Raw genomic sequence first — 27,260 nt, 5'->3', positions numbered from 1 at the left:
CCCCCCTTCTTCTTCTCTGCTTTTTTTTCCACAATGACGTTCCTCCAGATCTGTCCGGACACAGCAGGGGTGGGAAGGAATGGACAGAGGGATGAGAGGATGTTACATAAAGGGAGGAGGGGAATGAAGGATAGATCATGTAAGAAAGGCAAGAGATGAGCAGAGAAGTGGGAGAAGTATAAGAGATTACCATTCCCCCAGTTTCTGCTTATTGAGGGGTAGCTGTGTGGGTTATTATAAATCCACGCTGTTCTCAGTAACACCAGGATTACACACCCAGCCAGACCTAATCTATGCGCCTAACATCTGCTTCTGATGACACACACACACATGCGCGTCCCATACGCAAACACACATGACCATAATGGTCACAAATGCAGCCGGTGTCTCGAGCAATTTCATTGCATGTATTATTCATGAATACTTTAATCTTATGAGTATAATCAGACACAACATGCCTGCACTGCTAAAACAAGGCAACAGGGGGGGATGGGGATATTGAATGGCAAGGGGTCACGCCCATGTATGATGATATGAATTCACATCAGAAAGCTGTCCTCAGCTGTGTACGACTGAGAGGAATCTGTGTACCAGCCCTGTTCCATCACCCCCTTCCCCCTGCTGTTGTAACAGATTATTACTAAGGCAATCCTCTGGCATATGCCTCCAAAACGGCTATGTGTCAGACAGGGAAGTTAACTGCTCTGCAGCATACTTCATGTCCTTTATTGGATTTTCTTGCATGATGAAAGTGCATAAATGTCAACGGATTATGCCACACAGCTCGCCTGCTGTTGAATATCACATTTACATGACAGAAAAAAAGACTAATTGTCTCAAATTTTGGGACATTTCTTCAGATGGAAATATGGTAATTTTCTGCAAACTAAACAAAGAACACAGAAAAGAGCTGTTTATTTTAGCCTCCAAAAGTCTTGGCTTGAGCGCTGACATTTGACAGGGACCTTCAGTGTCACACTGTTGGACTTTTTTATAACAATCCCCACTTTGCTCTGTTCTTGTAAAGATGCTGCCTTAAACAGAGGTAAGGCAGAGTGATGGATCAAAAATGCTGCTGAGGAATTTGGCCACATCGTGCACCTCATGTTATCTGCTTTAGCTCTGAGGAATTGGTACGCTGTCACCCTCGAGATTGCTGAGATCTGATTTTGGTAAGGAGGAGGTCTGCTCTATATTGTGCTTTGATCATCAGGGGTTTTTATGCTCGCCAGCAGAATAAGCATTTAGATTCGCTGAAGTTGCAACAACTAAGATTTTTATGAGGTCCTTGTTGAACTGTGCAAGCGTGAAATGCCTGTGGTAGTAACCTTTACAGTCTGTCTGATGACTCAAATGTAAGAACAATCATAACACACAGAACTGTGTGACAAACACACCTAAAAGGCAAGTGGAGAGCACAGCCTTTGCCAAAAAATATTCTTGTTGTTACACTTGAAAACACTACTCCTAACACTAACGTTTTACATCAAAATTATTTCTTGGCAGTGCAAATGTACTGCTCAGATTAACAACCTACCTCTGCCCTCGAAGAATCTCTCTGTGTCAGTTTCCTTGGTGTTGCTATAAAATGATAAAACAATGGCAGAAATCCCAAACCTAGATATCTCTGTAAATAAAAATTTAGTTTAGGGCACATTCTCCACCAAATTCCAGTATTTCTGAGATTTTGCTCCACATTTTATGGGCTGACAAATCAATTATACAATGGATGTGATTCATGATAATCACTCAAAACAGTCACTCCGTAGAACAAACAGAACAAAGCCAACTAGCTATGTCCCAAATTATGAAACAATTTTCTCATTGTGTGCCCTTCCTTAAGGTTTTTCTGCCGTTTTTTTTTTTTCAATTAAGCCATCTGCCAAAGTTTATAAATGTTATCTCAAGGCAATTGAATCAAACGCAACTGGACTTGGTTTTGTCTTTGAAGACGTTTCACCTCTTATCCAAGAGGCTTCATCAGTTCATGCTTGTCTGACTAGGCTGGAACTAGCCTGACAAACTGGTGTGGAAGCACCCAAGTATTTAACCTCTGGGGAGGTCTTCACAAGGCCAATGATGTCACTGGTTCGTTAGTGCTCCAATGGTGTGTCAACGACAGTTGCTGAAACTCCTGCTGCAACGCTACAATTGGAGTCGTTAGAGTCACGTGAGGCCATTTGTGAACGACCTTTGTTTTTAAAGGTTAAGTTGTTGAACCTCCCACCTATAATGCTGTCCTTTCATCCTTGCCCAGGAGGTTCAACAACTTAACCTCTAAAAACAAAGGTCGTTCACAAATGGCCTCATGTGACTCTAACGACTCCAATTGCAGCGTTGCAGCAGGAGTTTCAGCAACTGTCATTGACACACCATTGGAGCACTAATGAACCAGTGACATCACTGGCCTTGTGAAGACCTCCCCAGAGGTTAAATACCTGGGTGCTTCCACACCAGTTTGTCAGACGAGTTCCAGCCTAGTCAGACAAGCATGAACTGATGAAGCCTCTTGGATAAGAGGTGAAACGTCTTCAAAGACAAAACCAAGTCCAGTTGCGTTCGATTCAATTGCCTTGAGATAACTATGACCTGGATGAATGAGAATATCCACAGGTTTGTAAGTGTTCTGCAAATATAAATGTTGTGACACTATTCAAAGGGAGTATTACAATAATTTATCAAATCTGCAGTTATAAATGGCAACAAGTCGTTAATGAAAAATTTTTAGACAACTGGCTAACACTTTACAACTTACAACGTACATTTGTACATTTCATATATATCGTATCAACGTTTCAGCGTATCAAGAGACGCAGTTCTGACTACATGTATATGAACTGACTTTGTCATCTGTAAGGTGGAGGGGATGGTGGGTTACATGACACCTACAGTAGGGGAGACAGCAGCAGATCACTGTTCGAGACCAACAAACAACCAAACAAATTGTTAATTAGCAGGACATCTCAGCATTTCCAGCTGTGTTTATGCCACCAGAACTGGGTGACTTTAAGCAACATCACAGTGTTACCAGCAACTATTGTGCAGGTATTTTAAGCCAAAATACAATCTTTTCCTAACCATTACCAAGTGCTCTTTGTGCCTAAAGATAACCACACGTTAACCATAGCATTGTTGAAACGTAAAGTTACAACATATCCCCAAAATAATGACATACAATTGTTACATCTGTGGTTTGCAGGACTACAGAAGGTGATTATTAAGATAATCACCTCATTACTTTTAGTTACATCACCTACCAGTAGTCCACAGTCATCTTAGCAGCATTGCAAGGCAGTACTTTGGCACAGCTGTGCTTTAAGTTAAATTCCAACTCATTAGGATTCATCCTCTGAGGACCATGAATATCTATACAAAACTGTGTGCCAATCCATCATGTAGATGTTGTGATACTATTTCACAGGATGATCCTAGAGGAAAAGGTGTAACAGCAATCCATCTAATAGTTGCCAGTAGGATTCATCCTCTGAGGACTAAGAATGTCTGTGCAAAATTTCATGACAAGCCATCTAACAGTTGTTGAGATGTTTTCATCCGACTCTGGACAAAAGTGTTGGGTTGACCATCAACAGATCAACACTGGCGTCCACTGAGCAGCTGGCTGACACTTCAAGTGCAACATTAGCAAATAGCATCATTCCTTTCATTTCATCATTTCATCCAATACACACAATTAATTATTTATAACAAAGATTGACCCATATGTTTACCAGACCTCCCTCACACATCCATAATTTATAACAATTTGAGTTTTATCATGAACTACAGTACTACCACATGCTGTGTCCATGCACTGAATTCTACTTCAGACTGCAACATCTTTTTCCAAACCTGTTTGTCATCTCAATAAGTGGTGTAGCAAAGTGTTGTTTGGATGCATGGCTGGAATATAAATATGGTCACACTTGTTACATCATTTCCACAGAAATTTATACTTACAGTTTTGCCAGGCTCTCTTGTTTTCTTTGTAACATACTCTATGGATGTTTGTTTTGGTGGCACCATCTGGTCATTTTAACAAAACTCTCTGCGGAACAATGACTGTGAGAGTTCGCCAACATGGACTCATCAATAAAATTGCATTGTCCTGTGGAGTACAGCAGAGAGAACATTGCCATATGGGGCAGCTATGCTACTGGTTCTTGTAGAGGACGGTGTCGGTGTCCAGTTTTTGCGGCCAGTTTGTCCCATAATCATTCATCCACTTCAACATTCCTGCCTTACCCACAACAATATGCTTCCCTGCCATGAGTGAGTGCCTAAGATTATTGAAGGTTCTTTTCAAGCGGGCAAACACTGTAATCACATTGGATATAGATTCAGAAGTCTTTGAAGCATGTCCACCATAGTCATAGCGCAGCATTATCAGGGCTTTGCAGTTTTCAATTAGCAGATTTATGGTTTGTACCACCATTGCCTTTCTTGATGTGTGATATTGTGATTCTGTTCAGCCCATGCTCCTACTACTGAGTGTGTGTCTGCATTTAAAGTGTTTATATATGTGTGTGTGTGTGTGTGTGTGTGTGTGTGTGTGTGTGTGTGTGTGCCAATCTGGCTGACCTCACAGCCAGAGCTGTCTGTCGCCTGGTCATCACATCGCCCTGCTTTGAGGCTGACACTGGGCTGCTCTAATCTGTTCCTGCTGTTGTGCTTGAGGGCATCCGCTGCAGCCCGGCAGCGAGGAGTTAAGCAAGTGAATGGCGCTGGCCTCAATGTGTCACCACTGGCACTGACAGTATCGATGACATATGAATCCATTGGATCAGATGGAGAGTTCGACAGCACTGTTGCCACCAGTTACCCACCTTAAAAGGATGAATGGGATTAGACTGCCACCTCTACTTCCTCTGACTGCACTGTGCACAAAGTGAATCATAGTCCGGAGCCCAAAAATGGCACCCTGGTGGATGCATGCACACTCTGCTTAATATTGGTTCAATCAATGGTGTATTGTGTCTGCAACTGAAAGACCCTTCCAGCTGTTTAATGATTATTCTCATCTTGTGTTTTTGTTATTAAAAGGTTAATGCATTAACACAGGTTTTAATACAGCTAATAAATCACAAAGTAGGAATGCATGTATAACTTAAGACAAAGGCCTGCAGCTGAAAACATGACTGATTTTGTTATGCGCAATTATTGTACTTCCAAAATAGTCTCGGGCTTATCTGTGACAAATGCTCCACACAACTCACAGTGGGCTGATTGGACTTCCCGTGTAAGACCCACCGCTGTGTGTACACTTAGGGCAACTCCGAGCATTGTGCCGAGATCAAAGGCAGATTCTGGGAAGTCACGCTGGGAAAAGGCGGGCGAAAATGAGAGGAATCTTTGTTTGCACGCACACCTCAGCACGGGAGATGGAGTGAGAAAGTCAAAAACAGTCAGAGGAGGGAGAGAAAGGGATAAACACATAAAGTCGGAGGTAAAAATGTTGTTTGTGAAGCCGTTGTCTCATTTCGTCCCCACTCTGTGGATTCTCCTCATCCTGCTGTGTGCCTGACTGAGGGGCTCCTCTGTGTTATTTACCACAGTGCCTCCTCGCCACGCACAGCGCCGGTTGCGTCGTAGTTCAGCGCGTGGCAAGGGCATCACAAATGGTTAGGGAAGACAATTTGCTCCTCCGTTTGTTCAGAGAATAGCAAATTAAATCGGCAGGACTCCTGAGGCGGTACAATGGTTTGACATTTTAGAAAGGAATAGCCTTCTTTTTTTCCAACGTGGGCGCATGCATACGAATGAGAGTCAGAGATGCCAAGCAGCAAGCCAGGGGCACTTGGAGAGGATGAAGACTTGAAATATGAGTGGACCGGACCTTCTTTTATGAAATATTATCTAAACGACAAATAATTTGCATTTTCTCATAAGGGAGGAGTTGTGGCACCGCCTCAGCCTTTGTTGGCACATAGATGGATGACTTTTGTGCGAGGATAAAGAAAGCGAAGAGTCCCTGTAACTTTATATAGGTCACACGTGAGCGACGCGTAATATCAAGTAACTCAAACATTGCCTTTAAGTAGCAGACTTGACGTGCGCTCTTGTGGAACTCGGGAAGGCATCCAGGTGCGCCCCATGTTTCGTTTAGGACACACCGGTACCGGCAGTGCCTGCGGGACATAAAGCACAGTTGGGACTTGAGAGCAGCGTTTGGCTGTTGGCCAGTGATGCCGGACACATTCACAATCATAAAGAACCGGACAGAGCCACGGCTGGGGCAGCTAGAGCGCACACTGGCCACGGAAGGGAGCGCCCGCCCCGCCTGGGTCATAGCAATCCTGGCCAGCGTTTTGATCTTCACCACGGTGGTGGACGTGCTGGGAAATCTGCTGGTGATAATCTCGGTGTTCAGGAACCGCAAGCTGAGGAACTCGGGTGAGACCTGTCGTCCCTTGCAGTTATTTTTTTTTTTATATATAATTACAAAGGTGATTAGTGACAACCCCTAATAATTACACATTTTGTGGGGAAAGTCGTTGTGAACTTTAGCCTGCTGTTGAACTTCCATTGCTGTGGCAGTATGAATTTGCATACTGATGTAGGCTGTGTGAAATCCTGTAGTGAATTCTGGGTAAAGTGAATTCGTTTTACCCTTCACCTCGTTCTCCAAGCTGCTTTTGCGCATTTCATATTGTGTCCCACAGACCTTGGAGCGCACTTTGCCCTCCAAGAACATCATCATGAGTACACCCAGTGACAAAAACTATCCCAAAGTGCATTTTCTATAGCTTTGATATTTAACTGAACTCACACCGTAAAATCTGTGGTTTCAACTAAATTCCTCCTCTTGGATTAGGCTGTCAACCCACTTCTGTCAGCATGCTTGCAACCTAAATGCAAAGGGCTATAGCTTCCGGTAATGACATTATCCAGAGCACCATTCATATCATGCTGAAGGGCATCTGTGCAGGACACATGGCTGCGGATAAATGACGGATGATGGCACAGGGATTTAACATGTATATTTCCAGTTCATTTAGCGTGTTGAAGACTCCCTGCAGGCCAATTATATTCTCACAACTTTATATGCTACTGACAGCTTGATTGATACATTGCACTGTGAAAACTCTTGTAACATCTTGGTGTCTCTTGCCTCACTCCTCTGCTCTTTATCAGTGCAGTTCAAAGATAGTCTGACTCACTCTTGTTGTGTAGGAGCTGGTTAATCAGCGCAGGTGAGTCCTTTTGAAAAGCTGACTATACTTGGGGCTGATGAACGTATTCTGGTGTGAATCTGTGAAATAATTATCCAGGAGGCCTCACGCGGCTACAGTGAAGCACAATGCCAAATCATAAAGCATGGGAGAACTCTTTCAACAAACCTTCGCTCCAGGTAAAAAAAAAAAAGGGAAAAAAAATGCATCCTTGAGGTTGTAATTCAACTCTTTTCAGATGAAAATGAAGCCCTTTCAAGAGTTTTACTGAATCATGCATAGGTTTTTTTTTTTTTAACGTTATCAGTTTACTGCCTAATTTGCTTCTCTTAAAAACCGACAGCTTTTCTGTACTGAAAATTAATGAAACAAATTATTCTTGAAACAAGTACCTCACCCTAATGGCAGATTTTTAAACAAATGTGATAGTAAAACCTTGTTAAGGTAGATATCTTACGCAGTAAAGTATGCCACACTGTGCTGACTGGCTTTTTTGTGCTTTATCAGGCAACAATTAGGGCAGGAAATATGCATTTATTTGCATATCCAGTAGGGTGCGGCCAGGAGTCTTTCCGCCTTATTAGTTGATGGGCAAAATGCTGTAAAGATTATCCAAAAAAACTACTTTACTTTCTTTTAAAGACATTAAAGGCAAGGACATTCTTTTCTTTGATTTTATCTTTTTTTTTTATATTCCTGAGTCAGATTGACGGTCATGAGTGCAACCCCGTCTTCAAGGAAAGACTCCCACATTCTGCTCTCTAGCATGGATTTTTTCTAAAGCTAAGGTTTAGGTAAGGTTCAGCTTATTCATAGCTCCGGATCACCTTGAACCAAGGCTTTTTATTTATTGACGCTCTGAAGAAGTGGAACTCAAGAAGGTCTCAAGAAACACATTTGTAAATCAGAAGCAGTATGTCAAGTGTGCTTTTAAATTTGTGCGTGGCGTAACCTACAAACATCCTTTAAACCATTTTCTTATTAAACTTAATGCACAGTGACACTTGAAATAACTGCATTGAGAGGATTTAATGTAGTCAGACAGAAGTCTTCCCACTTCTTCGGTGAATTAGACAGAGATTATGTCTTATTAGAAATAGAGCTGGTTGTGAGAGTTTATTTAACATCTTAACCCTGCTGTTTTTCATTTTTACTCCTGCATTATGTTGATATAACCTTGGTAAATATAAGACAAGCAGTCCTGGGAGTACACTTTTGAAAAATACTAGTGAGTGCATAGGGCCACGTGGCTCTGGTCAGATTTAAACAGCAACTGTAGGAGGTTTTGTCCCACGTAAATCTCACACAGCACCCAATAGTGTTCTATAAAAATCATATTGGATAAGATAGTGTTATGCACTGTGATCACGTTTACCCTTTGGCAAAACATGCTTATCGGTCCACAGAGCCTGATTTAAGTGCCACTTGTGCTTTTAAGAGAGAGCGCTTGTGGCTTGGATGCTAGAGGAAAGAGTGTTCATGTTGATTTTTCACTCAATTAAGACCATCACTCCCCCTAAGTGCAGAGCAGTAAATTTTGCACTACAGGACACATAGTATACCTGAACAACTGCCTGCACAGGGACACCTGGCTTATCACTGGTTTACAGCTTAATTAAAATAAATTACCTTTCAATTCAAGATGCTCTTGGTTGTTGTGGGCTATCCTTTATCTGTTTCGAGGTTTGCTGTGGACTACCTCTGCAGAAAGAGGTAGTAAAACATACATTTGTTGGGGGAGTTTTGCCGCTCACATGGTGCATTTCTGCCTTAAAGCTGATCTCTCTCAACTCAAATAGCCCACTCAGCAGTTGAGAAACCACGCTGAACCCACAGCCGTGAACTTGAAGGATGGCTACTGTAGTTTCAAACAACCCACTCAATGGTTTAGACGGGAAAACACCTGACTTATCACAGCATAGAAACAGTCCCAGCAGGAGCAGAGGGCAGCATATGATTACCTTCTACAGTTGTCGTGGCTTTGCGTAAGTCTGTGCTGTGGCGGAGACAACAAAATAAACTGACCGCTTAGTGCTGGACCACAGTATTTTGTCAGACGCTAGGCTGGTGAGTGATGACTCAGTCTGAGTCATTCTCACCTACCCTTAATAACGATATATGCATACTGTAGTAAATAGAGTACTGACTCATTATTATTCTGACGCTGAATTGGCATCAAAATATGTTATTCACGCTAATCAAACCTCGGAGGCATGTTGCTCATGTAACCAAGCTCCATTAGGACTGCACATTACCTTTCTGCCCTCTTGCTTTTTTACCTCTTTTGTCTTTTCAAAGACCTCAATGTTTAATTTAAAGGGCTTTCTCTCTCATCATGTGCTATTGTATACCAGCGAGCCTGTGGCGTGGATGCACAGTCACACACATGCATGCATTCATGAGCCATTAGAGCCATTTGTCCCCTGAAATTAGTCTTTTAAAACAGAAAAGCCTTGACTCACACACATGCACTCTAGCATACAGATGTGTGCCTGCATGCAGAAACACATAAAGCATATCCAGGGAAAATGAGGGTCAGGAAGTCTACACACCTTGTGATTGTCTTGTATGAACATGTGTGTGTGTAAGCATGTGAAAGGTGTCTTGTACAGTTGTGTGGGGCAGAGGTTTTTGTCCCCTGAGATTTGTCTTTGAAGGAGCGTAGGTGTTGCAAACCTTCAAAGAGAGTTAGATAGGATCACACATTACAGAGACTCTCTTCACAGAGACTTTATTTACATCATATCTCTCCACCTCCCTCTCATTCCCTCTCCAGCTACTTTTCTCTAATGCTCTCTGCCTCTACAAAAATAATGCTTAAACTAGGCCTTAGTTAAGAATGAGGCTTGAGGGAAAAAAAAACACACTTTACCCATGGCAGTCTCACATCCAGTCCCTCTCAATCTGCCTCTGTCTGTAGTGCTGAAATACTGAAAATCAGTCTCTTTATCTGTCTCTCTTGATGGTGCTGAAACGCTCAAACCTAAGGCCTTCTCTCAATCTTCTTTCTCGTCTGTGTCTGTGTTCGTTTGAACTCGTGAAACGTCATCAGTCACAGCCTGAGTACTGTTCCAGTTCAAAGTCTGTAGTATTGAAAACTATTTCAAAATTGGCTCCAGTGTTTTCAGAGATGTAGGACTCATTGACCAGGTGAGAATGACCGCTCATCTTGGCAGCTAGCACACCAGATCCCGAGGTGGTCGACTGGCTAAAGTCCATGATCATTCAAAGTGAGAACAGAATCTGTTTGGTGATTTACCAGTTGTGCTCCTCTGATGTCTCAGGTGTGTTTTAAACATATGGTCTAATTCCTTTTGGAAGATTAACTTTGTCAATGCAAGGTTAGTTTGTGTTGGACACTGAGCAGCTTCTGTGTGCTTCTGGGTCATTATGAAATAAATAATTGAGAAAGCACAGTGAAAGTGTCGTAGATGTGCATTAGAGTGACAATAACTGTTGGCTGCAACTCACAATCCAACCTCAATCCAGTAGAAGGCTCCAAAAAAGCTTTTTTGGTTCCCCCAAAAAGCCAGTTAGCGAAGCTTTGAGGTATTTTGTCACAGAACAGTTGCACAGTTGTGTTGAAGTGTAGCCTAATCACTAGATCCCAGCTGAGCTGGAATGGATGGCAGCAAGAACACTGCTGCTCCAACTGCATATTGAGCATACTGCGCCCTCCCATTTTGGAGAGTTTGGACTCTCAAGTTGAACTTGGCAAGTTCACACTCCCAAGGACGCGATACCAAACTTGGCGTACTCTGTATGGTGAAATGACCTCCAGTCACTCTGTCTGACTCTCTCCATGGTTCTGAAACATTCAAACTGCAGTCTCTCCCCGCACCATTCTGTTTCTCCCATGGGTCACCTGTGACATCTACTGCTACTACTAATACTGCCACTTCTCTGTCTTAGCTGTAGTTTGTAGTATTCCCTTGATACATGAACATGAAAATGTGAGTAAAATATTAATACAATGGAGGGTGGGAGAGAGAGCAAGCACTCACATGTGTATGTTTGATTTGCTGTAATTATACTTGTGAGGAGCAACTCCTGAAAAGCCAGGCACTTCTGATGATGATTTGTTTTGTGACAGCTGGTCCTGACAGCTGAAAAAGCCGCCTGGTTAAGATGAGGAACTTGGTTACAAATGGGTTTTGAGTTAGTGTAGGTGTGTTGTTCTGTTTGATGTGCTGGAAGTGTTAGCCACCAGTGAATGAGTGCGAGTCAGTCCTTGAAAGTTTGCAAATGTGTGTGAGGAAAGCGAGACAGGGAGAATTTATGCTGTTCGTTTATTGGGACAGTTCCTAAGTCTACATTTCTCGTCTTTACATTTTGGGCCTCACGCTGAGTGACACATTAATCCAGAGTTTCTCACAATGAATAAGTATGGAGGATTTCTGTGTCTTGCTCAGAGACATTTTGACAGGACATACGGCCGTTTGCAGACTATTGCAAGGGATTGCTCTGAACGCCACTAACATGCCCTGTCTGTACTGATAATTGTTAGGAGATGTTCATAAACTGCAGTGGGCTACTGACGGCTGTGACAAAGAGTGCTTTAAAGAGAATTCAGACAGACAGCTGTCCTCTTTGTATGAGAAAAAAAAAGCACTTTTCTGTTCCACATTCACAAGTGACATGTTTGATGAACTTTGCCTAACTGAGATATATCAACCCATTGTATGACTATATATCAGGTAATATTACCTTTACACTTATATTACCAGCCACAGAAAATCTTCCTTCTAATTCAGATTTACACAAATCTGTTCTTGCAATTATTAATCTCGCCATGCTTAATAATGCAGAAATTGCTTTCACATTGAAAATAAATTTCAAAGTGACTCACATGGATAAAAGTGAGACTCTTTCGCTTAATTTGTAATTGCATCCTTGGAGTTTCGAAAACTGCACGGTGCCGTTTTATGAGATTTATTCTGCCAAAATAAATTGAGAAACAAGTTATCAAGAGTTTAGCACACAGAAAATTGGAATCACAAGCTATCTGGATAATGCCTTTGTTAAAAGTGACTTATCTTACGGTTCATTGTCTATTTCCTCCGCCTTGAGCAATAATCCATTTGCTGTTTTGTGAGTCACAGTCTGCCACATAGAAGAATGATACAAGAAGCAAACTAGAAAACCAACGATGCCATCTATAATACACTGGAGGAAAATCACAACAGATAAAACGAGTTTTGAGACACAGGGTGTATAAAGTATGTAGTTGGAAGTTCCTTTTATATTTGTGTTTCTCTTTTTGATACAAAGCACTTTGTAACCCTGGTTCCAATGTTTCAGAGTGTACTGATTTATTTACTTGCTACACCAGTAGTTATTCCTGCAAAGATTTTGGCTAGGTAGAAAGTCTTGAGTTTAATATAGATTTTAATATTCCACTCATCACTTTCAAAACAGTTATGCCCTTCCTTTCCACTATGACCTAGCAGGAACCCTCAGATCCTTGGCTCTTTTTGGTTTCTACGATAATTTATGCTCCCGTCCAAGGTTTTTTGCCACGGGGGCATATTGGTGTTTGATTTTAATTCATTAAAATCAAAACAGGAGATCAGACAGCTGAACAGGTTGTCAGATCGATCAGATTTTCTTTAATGCTGAGGAGCTTTCTCAGCTTTCTGTTGCTCAGTTATATATATATATAAAAAAAGAAAGAGTCCAAACCAGACAGCTGAAGGCAGATTCATCCACCATCCACCCAACGACCCTCTTGGAACCTTTTTATGTGCGTAACAGAGGAGATGGAGAAAAGGAGGCAGAGAGACGGAGAGATCACAGAGCAGGCGAAATGGAAATAGAGGATTGTTAAGCTGTAGCTCAAAAAGAAAAGGGGGAAGAGATTAGACACAGAAGCTCTGTTGCTGGTTTGATTTGAATTAATCCATTTACTTGATATTGAATCATTTGGAATCTCGCATGAAAATTGCATTTGACATCCCATTATACGTCCCATTGTGACAAATATTAGCCACTCAGTGTAGTTTCATCGTGTAGTTTCATGTAGAATCCATAGGGGAGCTGAGTTGCCACTGATCTATAATGCATGGGAGGAGAGTGTCTGCGGGGCTTTGGGGGATTTTCTGTATGTGTTGAGGCTTTGCCATATAATTCTTTCATCATCTGGTTTTTACTGTTTTTTGTCTTACTCAGTGAGTATTTAGGCAGAAGTGAAGGTTGGGCATGACTGCTGGGGATGTTTTCAGCAGCTTTAAGTGCTCTGGGAGCCTACTTCTGCCTGAGCTGTGCCCAGACACTGTCCTGTATCTTTTGGGTGAAGCATGACTTCTGTAATTCCCTTGAACACAGACAGCTGGATAAAGGAAGCAGGAGGAGCTGCGACCAGCTAGACAGAGAGGAGCAAGGCTAGAGAGAGATGCAAAAGGAAGGTTTGGAAACAGCTCTAAAACAGAAAGAAATGACAAGGACACAAGCTATAAAATAGAGAAAGACAGCCCAACATTTAGATAAGAGAGGGAAAGGACTGAAATCCCTGGCTATGAAAAGTAGGAGAGTGATGCTGCTTTATAAAGGGAAGAGGCACAGCAGAGACAATGTAAGAACTACTGTCGTGTGTCATCACAATCACCCAGTTGTTATCAGTACTTTAGTGCTGAGACGGGGGATGACTCAATAGCACAAGTTTGCACATATGCGCGCACACACACACTGCAACTGACAGAACAATTTTCTTTAATCTCAATAACCATGAAGGCGATAGATTGACCCATTTAATCTGCAAAGCAACTGATCAGTAATTTCATTCCTTTATTCTTTATCAAATCCCGTAATGCCTGCTGTATCTTCCTATATCCATAATACATGCGTTGTGATAATTTGAAGTGCATTATGTAACAGTTTCTCAAAACCCTCAGGCAGCAGTGGGTGAAGAGGTGGAGGAAGCGAGGGATTTGCTGCAAGAGAAGGATGAGAAAGAGAATGAATGGAGGAGGGAGGTGAAATAGAGAAGACGTGAGAAATTAAGGGCAATCTAGGCTGAGAAAATGAATGGGGAAAAAAAAGAATGGGATATTGAAGGGGAGTTGTCACAGGGATGTGCAGGACTGTTTTCATGCAAACGACTCTGCAAACAAGACAGACAAACAGAATGTTTGTTACGGGCAGACGCAGAGAGAGACAGTGAAGCAGGATGGAAGCTACTCCCTAATCTACTCTTTGATGCCGCCCTACAGAGATGGAGATACAGACTGTAAATGTACATAAAGGTTTAGAGGCCAAATGTGGAAAAAGTCCAATTCTAAATGCATTTGGGAAGTTATTTATATTCAGTTTATACAGGAATTTATGTTCAGCTTGCGGTTTAACTGCAGTGGAAATGGTCTGTTTGGTGGTAGAAATTCTACTAGGGTGAAGTTTGAACTGAAAACACTTACGGCATAACTGACATAATATCATAAAGCCAAAGAAATTGCAGCAAAATGCACAACAAAAAGTTATAATTTGCAGCCAACTGTATCAGCACAAGATTGAGAGCTACACTTTGATGTGTTACGCCATGTTTAAATCATTTAAACGTTGTGTCAGTGGTATTTATGACACTAAGTGCTTTGCCTCAAATCAAATTGAAAGATGGGAAAGTGTTTGGTTTTCATTCAACTAGTTTTCTATTTGGTAAACCCTGAAGTTGTGTGAAATAAAGTAAAGCAGTTTAGACACTCCTAATTAGAGATGGGCACATAATCACTCTCTCCCAAAAAGAAACCATGGATTTAAGAGATACCATCTGTTCCTGATTGATTTTAAATAAACCTGAATTGAATGCGTAATCAAATGGCATTGATTTTGACTCATGCACAGTCTAGTCTTTCAGACTCTTGTTGACGATGCTCAAGGCCCCAGCATAAAAAATGGCCATCTTTCTTAAATGAATTCATTTTTCCTCAATTTCAACTATTGTAAGTTTTTGTAGGTGAATGGGTTTGGATATTAATATGTCCATTAAACGTCCGCTGTGGGGGTGACCTCTAGCTCACCTGGTACAGTGAGCGTCCCACATAAGCCTCGTTTCCACCAAACACTTTCGGTATGGTATCTTTGGAACCAAAAGTAACCCTTCAGACATGGTACATAGACTCACCGCAAACAGTCCTCTTAAATGTGGGCGGGGTTGTTGTCACTCACTGCTCCGTCCAGCACTCACTGTATTTCCTCATCACCGGTGATACAGAGGGGGGTCTGCACCTCGTTTATCGTGCACAGAAAGGGGTCTGTGGAGTCTCTCTCCATGGGATATTTATAAATAGAAGATCTGTGTATTTAGTCCTTCTAAGACAAGCTCGAGGGTTTAGTGTTGCCAGAGCCCACGTGACACTCCACAATGTTTTTTTTTTTCTCTAAGTGAGGATTAGAGTATATGCCATTCACATAACCTGGTCGAAATTAATATATATAAATGCTTGGAGATCCACTCATTACTAAAAATGTATGTCATAAAAACTAAAGTAATGGTCAAAGTTGTCACAGTGAGTAACATCACAAGTTAACTTTACCCATTTTAAAGTCGCCGGCAGTCGGCCCAGTGAATGAAGTTATTTTTTCTCCGACTACAGCCGCTGCAAGAGGCAGCAAAACATTCTTTCATTTTATAGTTACAGTCTAACAATAAAACTCTCCACAGTATGAACAGTGGTTACATAAGCCTCAAAACCAGCCACAACTCAGCCCTGAGCAAGAGTGACTGTCTGCTATGACCAGTCAATGGACTGCAGTGTTCATAGCTCCACCTTTTAGAACTGGATCTGTGTGCTAGGTTCCCCAACAAAAAGGTGACCAAGAATGGGGACGTACAGAACAGTTCCATTGGTACCATCCACAACTTTTCTCGCTGGAAAGGGAAAAAAAGCATACCATACTGTACTGTATGGCTATAGTCTGAGCCCTCCACAGTGGCCTAGGTTTGTTTCCGGCCCACAGCCCTTTGCTGCATGTCACACTCCCTCTCTTTCCTACATTCCCGATCTATCTGAGTTGTCCTATCAATAGGGCAAAACTCCCCAAAAAAGCAATCTTAAAAAAAAGTCCATTGTATAGGATTTAGGGGAATATATCGGCACAGATGGAATAAAATATCAGAAGCATGTTGACTTAAGTGAATAATCACCTGAAAATAAGAATTGAGCTTTTGTTACTTAAGATTGGGCTGTTTATATCTACACAGGGAGCAGGTCCTGTGTTCACGAAGTCTGCCATGTTACACCGCCATGTTTCTACAGTAGCTGAGAACGGACAGATTCTTTAGATAGGGTCATTCACGTTTTTCGCGTCTGCCAGTCAACAGGTCGCTGTGGAGGAGCTGCTGACTGGCAGCTGCTAACTGCTGCTGGTAACTGGCAGACACAGAAACTGCTTTATTCAGTGTTACTGGTTTATATCACGGGGTCCGTTTGCTTTGGAGAAGACGAGACCTCTGTGGATAATTTGGCTCCCACTAAAAACCCTCTGAATGTCTGCATCTTGAGGTATCACAGAAAAAGGGTGAGCACACACATTAGCGGGTGTTGGGCTAGCAGCCTGTCTGCAGCAAGCCAAACAGTGTCGCAGAAATGCTGATTTGTAATGTGAAACTGCCTTATTCAGGGTTTTTTTTTACCGGTTTCAATCACTTGGTCTGTTTGTTTTGGAGAGGAGGAGACCTCTGTGGGTAATTCAGCTTCTGATAATAACCTCCTGATTCTTACAGGGAGGTTTCAGCTGCTTGCAATATGCAATCCTCACTGCTAAATGCCACTAAAGTCCCCTAAATCTTACACAGGAGGTTTAAAACAACTTAAATTATGAAATGTACGTGGAAAGGCTCATCAGACTGCTTTCAAGACATATTCAGTTGACTAAAAATGCAATGCAATCTACAATTTAATAAGAATAACTTGCATTTGTGAGTAAACACAAACAAAAAAACAATCAAACGAAGTTGCTAATTTCTCCTGTGGGGCTACATGTCCTTTGGTTTCTGTTCTTCTGTTTTACACCTTCCGATCAGAGCATGTTTGCAGCCCTTGTATAACTTGGCAGCCAGGACAGACAGTTTGAGCATTCAAATGCCGTGCATCCAAAATGCCAAGTTTTCTGATCAAACGCAGGATGCCCAGAGAAATTAAAACCCTTCAAAGGCTGCAGTTCATCAACTGGACATAATTCTGTAAGAGATGACGTGGACAGCCAAGCCAAACATTCTACATAATGAAAGAGATTGCGTCTAAAAGACTGTTCTTGGTGGTTTCATAATCAATACTGTCAATAGTCGTTTCTCCCTTTGTGCAGTGCAGCTTTAATCTGGACTTTTATTTTCTCCGATGTTCACTGTTATAATGATGAGCTAAGACAGCTTTCTGATTTAATCATCTGCTTTGCTTTACAGTTCAGTGTGCACTTCAAAGGTCAATCTCCTAGGACTAACCAGACTTAATGTCTGCCTGCTGCACTCAGTAGAAAAGCCAGTAAGCCAAAGCATCACCGGATCATGTGGGTCCAACATGTACATTTAAAAAAATCACAGATACAGTGTGACATATTAGTGAGAATCTCCAGTGCTGTACAGAAGGCTAACCTCTTTCCACAACAAATTAGCACTCTGCACCAGCTCCTGTATTAGATTTTCTAACTAGACATTGAACCATTGCAAATACCCTCTGAGTTTATAGACAGACAGAGGAGTATCTGCTGTTAAACCTCACAGCCAGCATGTGCCGCCAGACTGAGCAGAATGGCATTTTTAATGTGACGGAATAGAGGGGAAAAACGGACGGGGGCCAGTGTTGTGCATTCTTAATGTGGGGGGGGGGGGGGGGGGGGGGGGGGGGGGGGGGATACGGAGGGTTTAGCTTGCCTGAGGCAAAGCGTCCATCCACAAAGTGCATTTTGAATGTGAATTGTCCTGACCTCAGTTCATCTCCCCGCTCAAACAAAAGCTTACCAACAGATGACAGCTTCATAGAATACATGCATCATTTGTGATGCTCACTCATAGTTTCTCATGTGCTGTTCAGTGTACAAGATATTCAGTAGGATTTCATGTGGTTTGAGAGGCATTTTAAGCTGGATTAACAGCATGACAAAAGATAAATAGTTGGCAGCGATATCTCCATTTCCCTTGTAGCCTCTTAAAATCTGATCAATAACTTGTTTCACTTATTTAGCAAAACAGGCAGACGTTTTCTAGTCCGGCCCAACTCTCTAGAGGGAACTAACAGCCTGCCAAACTTGCTGAAACTCCCTGCAGTCACGTCTGTGATAAACAACAGTAGCCTCACAATATTCCCATATTGCTCACTAGGGGATAATTTTGTTATCTTTTGAATAATGTTAACATTACGTTCCCATGTTAAACATACTTTAAGACAGCAGTAGATATCGTAAAGAGCTCTACCCATGAGGCCTATTCAGCTAGTGAGAGAAAGCTTGTCATACAATGGCAGAAAGGCTCTTTCCTTGGAGAAAGGGAGTCCATAACAAGAAAAAAAAATAAATATAGTTGACCGTCTTTGCTGTTGAAGTATACAAGACTATACGAGACTATCCTCTTACTTGTCACAACCCATATTTACGTTTAGTGGCAATAGTCATTATAACAGGAGCAAAGGAGAAAGTCAGGTGATAAAGAGAAACAAGAAGTCCCCATATGGATGCAGTTGTGGTGGTTGGATGGCTCAAAAACAGGCCCCAGAAACATCACTTAACCTTGATTCCAATTTTTTCCAGTTGCCATTAATGGTTTTGCAGCAAAAATAAATTCCCTGCGGCCCAAAAAGCATTTACCCACAGAACACTATTATAAACTAAACATCTTTTAAACTGTTGATAGGAAATCTGGAACTGCAAACAAGGTCAATTATGACTCTTTCTATTATAATTTTCTGATCCATTGAGGTTTTATATTTGTAAAACTTTCCTCAAGCAGAGAAAAGCATTTTGAAAAATTAGGAGTGGGAACTTGTGGGTGATACCAGCAAGAGTGTCACTACTGCACATATTCAGTGGGCTGCATACAACGCAAGTAAACCCAGAAGCTAGAAACTTTTTTCTCATATGCACCAGGCAAGCAATCTCATTTGACTGAGTAAGTGCCACCTTGGGGTCTGTTATCCAGATCATATAAAACATCCATGTTCAAAAAACACAGGACTTTGACCCAGAAGATCAGGATTCATGACTTGTGTTAAAGCTACTCTTACCTTCCTTGCATTTCACACAGCATTTAGAATAAATCTGAACATCCAGAACTCCCGCCTCCCTCCAAAGTCCCATCCCCCTCCTCCTGCAACGCCACCTCCCTCCAAAAGAGGCTACGCTACAGTAGGCTAACGTTAGCCATTAGCAACTGGATGCTGTGTTGTCATACATAATGTTATAGCCTAAGTTACATTAGAGGCAAACTAAAAAATACCTGTCCAGCAGAAACAGTGCGACCATCTCGTCCCTTTTTAGCTCAGGATGAAGGCATTCGGTTGGAATGACTGGTCAGAGTTTTCTTAGAACCATATGAGAATGGTATAATTATGAGTTTTGATCTCTGGTGGAATTCACTTACATTTTAGTGTGCCATCAGCTTATTAATAGCATTTTAACCTAAACAAAGAAAAGAGTAAAATTTCCAGAAAGTGTCGCTTTAAACAAAAATCAAGATTGAGTCACACAGGTTCATCAACATTGAGTTATACAGGTATGCCAGACATCATGTACTTAACGTCACATCAGGTCATCACATTATGTTGTCGTGTTATGTTTAGTATGTAGCATTATGTTACATAGATGGACGACATGATAGTGAAGCCAAAACATCTCAATTGCCCCTTGGTAGTTGGCTGCAGTATAGGTGAAAAAATAGGCCAAACTAAAAACTCAAAGTACACATCAGATAATTTCTGTCATTTTAGAAAGCTCTTATCAAGTGTATGTATGCTTGAGTGTTCATTTTTTTATAAAAGGTTGGTTATAACTAGTTATTTGATGCCATAAAAAGGGGGTTTGATGACATGATGGACAGCTGTGTGTGCCAATTTTACTGTGGAGATGCTTCTGGGCAGACTCTGGCTCCAAATGACGATCAACAGAGCAAGATGTCAGCGGGTGTAAATGGGATATTTTGGTTTCATTTTTGGAAAGTGGGAGGAGTGGAGACACGTTATCCACCTTTATATACAGTCATTGGTTAAGTATAATGTGACAACACCCACTGGTGATTCTTTTCCTGAACCTAATCTCACAGCAGGGGTGCTAATATGCTTCTGTGGGTTGTATTAGAAGGTAGGAACAATCATATGTGGTAGTGTAGGTTGGAGGACTTGTTGAATTTATAGCACATCTATAATTTAACTTCTCTGATATAATTCATTCGGAAGTGCAAGTTGGCCAATTCAAAATGTGATTTGTTGTAAACTGAAGCACTTGTTGTTTCACCCTCCCTACCTCAGTTTAGGAAGCCTGACAGTTCTTATAACAAACATCCTACGAGTCTGTTGTTACATCTGAAAACACTTCAATTAGGACAACAAGAAATCAGCTGCTGCCAGTCACACACATACTATATGTGGCACCTCTGCATGTTGGGGAGACAGAAAGTGTAATCATGCCTGATGGAAAAACAACTTTGTACCTAGAAATCTGGCTCTGAAAGACATTGACAGGCTTGAGCATTATACTTGTGCTGTGTTGATTTGTGCACTCACACCCGAGGTGAGGCAACAACGCAAGTGCATCACTAATGTGGCGTGCATTAATGATGCATATTGAAAAGACATCCACAGTGGACTGTAAGACACGACATCAACCATTCATAATGCCTATTAAAAATGTGATGCATGAAGAAGTTGGTGCAGCGAGGAAGAGGAATGTGAATATGATTAACAGATTGATTTATCGGTGATTATACTTTCAATTACACTTGGTGGAAAACATTGCGTCTTTCAGGCCATGGGGCATTCATTAGAGCTGTTTCTGTGATTCAGTGGGATGTTTAACGGAAAACTTGAACCTTTAATCTTTTCCACCTTGTTTCCATGCATTAGTCAAACTGGTGACATGATGATAAAGACCACAGTTACAGCTGGCCTGAGGCATAACTGAACTAAGCAGTTCCTTGTGGTGCCACTGCAACCATGAGTCCTCAAAAAGCATGAAAAAGAAATAATGGTTTTCCACTATTTTCCCAGCCACATTCGTCAACAATTTTTCAGTGTTATTCCTCTTTGTGATTTATTATCAGACTTTAACCATCTTGTTGCACCTACAAATTTCAAGTCTCTCAGGTTCCTGTTCTTGTTGTGATTTAAAGCAGCTATAATCAGTATTTCATATTAGCAATGGATGGTGTGGCTTTTTGTATGAGAAACAGGTCGCTGGTGGTGACAAACTAACAGGGAATAATCATTTTGAGCTTTATAGCATTTTTCAGCGTATTGTTTTGGTTTTCTGGCAAGCAACTTTGCTGCTTTGGCTCACTCTCACTGCTTTCATAATTTCATTCACAGACGTCCCAGCACCCAAACAACAGACGGACAAGTTAGCAACTAGCTGGTGAACATATTGGGGCATTTAGCAAGCAAGAAGCCAGATATGTAAAGATGGACAGCATGACAGCTCCCACAAATGCAGCGAAGACATTGCAATCGCCACTTTGTGGGCTGGCTGCAGTGTTTTGTTTTATTTTACTTGATTTTATTTTATCTTTATTTTACCAGGGATATTTCCATTGAGATAAAAAAAACATCTTTTGCCAATCACTACTGCACAAATTGTGGCTCCAAATGGCATCACCAGCCATATCCAGGATATTTGGCTTAATTTTGTACAGTGAGAGGCAGTGGAGACGCGTCATCCATCTTGGAGACCAAAAAAGACCTGAAAGTAGAATACTGGACTGATGTTCGCCAGGTGACATAAACACAGACCCAAATGAATATTATTGTTGCCCAGTAAATGCTGGATGTTTACATAAGTTGTTAACTGTTTGCTAAGACATTTGCCAAAACAAATTATAGGGTGAAGGTGTGTCAGGTTGTTCATTTTTGCATTTACCCATTTGAAGGAGGCAGTTCATCATCTTTCTTTCTGAGTTTTTAAATATAGTTGCTAAAATATCTGCACATTTTGCATATTTACTGCAAATTGTTAAATTAAAAAATCTGAGATTCATTTTCTCCGACACTGTTCCGTTATGTTTGAAAGATCAAATTACTTATAGACTTATCATTGTCTTTTTAAAATTTGTCTGGCTTTCTTACGATCATACAAAGCAAAATTATTGAGATATACTGTGTATGTTCAGGTTTGCTGTGTAGTAGAGTGGGTAGCGAGTCAAACTCTCTATATAGCCCCCCCAAAGGCACATCCAAGTTTACTTCAATTTTCCAGTGACATACAGTAGTCTGACAGTGTTCTTGCAGGGTTCTTTCTGTCCCCCTCATAGCCTACTGGAGAGTACTTCAAATTTTATGTTGCCTGAGCTGGGGAGGCTTTCTGTGGGCCAGAGTCCTCTGCTAAAGAAAAGCATCACAGAGGAGGCAGAGGAAAAAGGAAGCAGCTGATGGTTCTGCAGCCCACGGTTGGAAAGCAGCTAGCCTGGCTGGTGAGCAGCCTGCCGGGCCAGCAGCAAAATCATCACCTTTAGCCAAGTTGATGAGGACTGAACTGCTGGGAACCAACGGGCAGAGCTGACTGGCAGTATTTGCGCTGCAGTTGCCCCTCGTTGCCAACTGAAGCTACAGTAAATTACTGTTGGTTTCAGCATGGCCTGTTATTTTTCACTGGATTATGTTGCTGACACCAGCACGGAGGGGAAAGTGCCGACATGTGTGACAACAGGAGGTCAGAAACTTTCCTCAAACATACACTGTGCCAAGTTTAAGAAGAGGCCAGAAGAAACCTTTGTGTTCAGAGCGTGTTTTCATAGCCATGTGTTTTTAGTGCTAATTAGAAACTGTTAATGTCATGGATGGATTGCTATACAGGTGTACAGGGCAAAAGCGTCAGCCCCCCAACCTTCACCAGCTAAATGTCACTCAAATTAACACATACTGACTAGGAAGAGACTCTGAATGACCCCAAAAAGATGCAAAAGAACTGGAAAGAGACACAAAATATCTATAAAAAGGGGAAAAACAACCACAAAAAGGCACAAAATGACTACAAGGCGACAAAAAACAACCAAAAAGACACAAGATCACCTGATAGAAACCATAAAAAAGAGGCCAAACCACTACAAAGTCTGTATTTTCTTTTTTTATTATTATTTTCTATTCAGTATTTTCTGTAGAGGAGAGGTAGTGGGGCCTTTTGGATATCTATGGGCCTAGGGGGCCACTGTCTCATAATGGTAAACAGTAAATGGACTGCACTTATATGGCGCCTTTCTAGTCATCTGACCACTCAAAGTGCTTTTTATTTTGTACTACGAGTCACATTCACCCATTTACACACACATTCATAGACCGGAGGCCGAAGCTACCGTACAAGGTGCCACCTGCTACTCAGTTTTTAGCACACTCACACACCGATGAAACAGCCATCAGGAGCAATTTGGGGTTCAGCATCTTGCTCAAGGACACTTCAACCGCTGATCTTCTGATTAGTGGACGACACACTCTACCTCCTGAGCCACAGCTGCCACAATCCACCTATGGTTATCATCCTAAATGCTGAGCTAAGATAGTGACATCTGTATGTTAGCATGCTGACATTATGCACAGCCTCACAGAGCTGTTGGCACGGGTGTCGACTATTAGGGTGCTTTCAGAAGATAAATGTGACACTTTCTAATGTCACAATGGACGGACAACTGCGTGGGTTGATTTTAGCCTGGTCATCATGTACTATATTGCTTGCATTGTTCATATTAGGCTAACCATACAGTTTGAAATCGAGGTGTGGCTCCAACTAGAAAACAATGTTTTGATGCATTAGATGCACCGAATGTGCATATTAAAGGATAACTTTGGTATTTTTCAACCTGGGCCCTATTTCCCTATGTGTATGTGTGCGTATGATTCATAGGTACAACTTGTTTTAAAATTGGTTCAGTATTGAGGGAGGCAGATGCAGCCGGCAGCTGCGAGGTAGATATGGGGTCAAATGCATCCCATATAAGTTTGTGCATTCAAAGTGCTTTTTTTCGCCACTGACCGGTTCAGATCGCCAGTGCTATCTCTGTAGATAGCATACTAAGCGTTTCCCTTACCCTTCACTTCCTCTGGGCTGTGTGTGATGTCATCTCGCGAGAGCTTTGCTTGTTGCCGGAAGAAAACAGAGGAGCCATGCTGAACGCCGCTCAGAGTGGCGCTGGTTGTCCCGGAGTACAGTTGAGAGTTTTACTGCATCGATTGAAAACAATGGCTCGTGTTTGTGTTTATCTGAATTGCAAGAACAGGATGTCGCGCAACACCCCGTACAGCTTTCATAGGCTGCCTTTGTCGGACGGCAAGATGCTGAAGTTGTGGCTAGTTGTGCTACAAATGGATGCTAACACTCCTGTCCAGATAATGCGCCTTGCAGACCATCGGGTCTGCAGTGCTCACTTCTCCCAAGATGACGACTGCCAGCCGAAGAAAAGAAGACATCCAATCCCGAAACATCTCTTCCTCAAGAAAACGGCTGTCCCACGAGTAGAGAGAGCTACAGACACAGTGGAGGTAATGTTATATAAACAATGTTCGAAACGCTTAGTATGCTATTTACAGAGATAGCACTGGCAATCTGAACCAGTCAGTGGCAAAAAAAAAGCACTTTTAATGCGCAAACTTATACGGGATGCATTTGCCCCCATATCTACCTCGTGGCTGCCTCCCTCAATACTGAACCAATTTTAAAACGAGTTGTACCTATGAATCATACGCACACATACACATGGGGAAATAGGGCCCAGGTTGAAAAATACCTAAGTTATCCTTTAAGGCAGTACAGGAGGATGCACACATTAATAATCCTCCAGGACTGTAACATGCTCATGCTCAAACTATGTGTAATGTGACTGCAGTTGGTTCAGAACGAGGTCAGAACACGTTCTAACCATAAACAAACCCCACCAGAATTCGTTTGTAACCGGATCGAGACCACCTCTTCAAGAGGTCTCGGTCTGGTTGTTTTGACCATTGTTTTGCACCAAGTGCGGTTGCTGTGTTCACACCTGCCCAAACGAACCACATTTAGGGGGCAAACAAACTTGAGTTCGATTGAACTGAACCAAACAGGGCAGGTGCGAAAGCACCCTCACTGACCTTTAAGACCTCTCACCAGGACAGATACACAGTTAAAAATGTCCAGAAAACAATGTTTTTTTGATAAAACATGACCTGTACATGGTTAAAAAACAACAACCAAAGTGTACTGTATACTTAAGCTGTTCAAGATTGAGTATATGTTTAGGAAAAGCACGGTCTCACTATCAGGACCAGACTTTACTATTCCAACAGCAAATACAAAGGCATTTGCCACATTTTTTTTTGGTTGTTTGTTCAAACGGATTTTGGTATGAGGACTGGATGTTTGACAGACTAGTCATATGGAGATGAGAATACTTTTTCCACCCTCCCCATGAACATTAAATACAATGCATTCATTGTATCACCACCTGCCCAGTGAGCCCCAGAGACCTGCTTTAATCTCCGGCTCTTTGATATAATCGCAGCAAAGTCCTCCATCACTGAGGTACGCGCCGTGCGGACATGTTAGGGAGAGCTGGAGATAAACTTAAGCTTCCCGTTTGGCCTGATATGTTGGATGAACTTGAACTTTCAAAAGGCAAGTCCTTGAAACTTCTGATGTCTCTTTGGCGGTAGCTCTGATCGATACCACACTTTAACTTCCCTGCAGACTCTTAACTACTGGATTTCACAGATGTTTTCTGATTATCCCTAAGATCCTGAGAACTCTCTCTTTTGGTTCACGCTCTCTCCTTCGCTCCCTCACTTTGAAGTGTCCACATTCAGTTCAGCAACAACAAGCAGTGCACACCACAGGTCAGGGGCCACACCTGACACCAATGCTGACTGTCAACATATATTAGGATATTGGTCTCAGAGGGTGGGTTCACCTGCTTCACCAAAAAACAACATATTTTCTCATTTTCCCTCTGTGGTATGATCAGCATGCAGATGTGTTTTATTTGCCTTGGTTTTGAGATATCTGCCTCCGCAGTTTCTGCTACAACCCTAATAGTGAAAAGATATTTTTTTCCTGTCGTTGTCACATTTTTCAAAAATCACATTTAAAAAGAAATGTTACTCTGGATAACCCGCAGAACAAGCTGTCACAAGTTTTCGTATCTCAAACTATTTATTGTGAAATGAACTTCTAATAAAACCGATCGCAGCAAGATGACATATGAGAATTTTTCCTTTATACTGTGTATATCTATATGCATATATACTGAACTATACATTATGTGGCTTAAGTTCTGGTATATTTTGCCTTCTATTATCACATGTTCAGCTCCAGTGCTGTTACATAACATGCTGCTGCTCTCTTATCATGCCAGATTCTCTCAATTTGTGTTGTCTTTGACAAATCATGAGAAATCCTTTGGCAGCACCCATTTTGAAGAGATTTTCACATGGACTCTAGCTCACAGCACATTCACAATGCCTGACAAAAGACATCACTAGCACTATGTAGCACATTTCAGGAACACTGAAGAGTTATTATCCAATCTCTATGTACTTCAGAGTTCCTTTTATGTCATTCAACACATAGCAGTCTGTCATTTTACCGAGCAAAGACTGTGTACTCAATATATAGCAAATTGCAAATGATTCTTATAGAGACAGCTCCGTCACTGACACCAAAAAATTACAAAACACAGTGACACTCTTAAATGCATTATGTGATATAGGTTGCAGTTTGATTGCTATAGATTTAAATCCATAGCCTGTCGATGCTGTAAAGTGTTGTCTAGAAATGTGTGCAGCAACAATTACCTACACACATGCTGAATCAAACCTTATTGATTCTAACTTTTATGTAAATGATTTTACTGTAAAACGAGTTTGCTTGGAATTATTACCATCGTATGACGTGACAATTTTTCCAAAGGATAGACTTGGTTGGACACTTGAAGTGTGCGGCCTG

At 41.7% G+C, this 27,260-nt stretch overlaps 1 protein-coding gene across 1 annotated transcript in view; it reads left to right on the top strand.

Annotated features, from left to right (window-relative positions):
- Window positions 1-5,450: 5,450 nt before the first annotated feature.
- The window catches only part of mtnr1bb (melatonin receptor 1Bb), a 46,422-nt gene continuing 24,612 nt past the window's right edge, over window positions 5,451-27,260 (top strand). The window contains exon 1 of the mRNA XM_033610091.2: window positions 5,451-6,390. Within this exon, the coding sequence (XP_033465982.1) occupies window positions 6,183-6,390 (208 nt within the window). The 5' untranslated portion in view covers window positions 5,451-6,182. The remainder of the gene's footprint in view (window positions 6,391-27,260) is intronic.

This window comes from Epinephelus lanceolatus, chromosome 11, assembly GCF_041903045.1.
Source record: "Epinephelus lanceolatus isolate andai-2023 chromosome 11, ASM4190304v1, whole genome shotgun sequence".
Classification (NCBI taxonomy): Eukaryota; Metazoa; Chordata; class Actinopteri; order Perciformes; family Serranidae; genus Epinephelus; species Epinephelus lanceolatus.
Note: the sequence above shows the minus strand (reverse complement) of the source record. Positions and strands in the feature narration are given on the sequence as shown.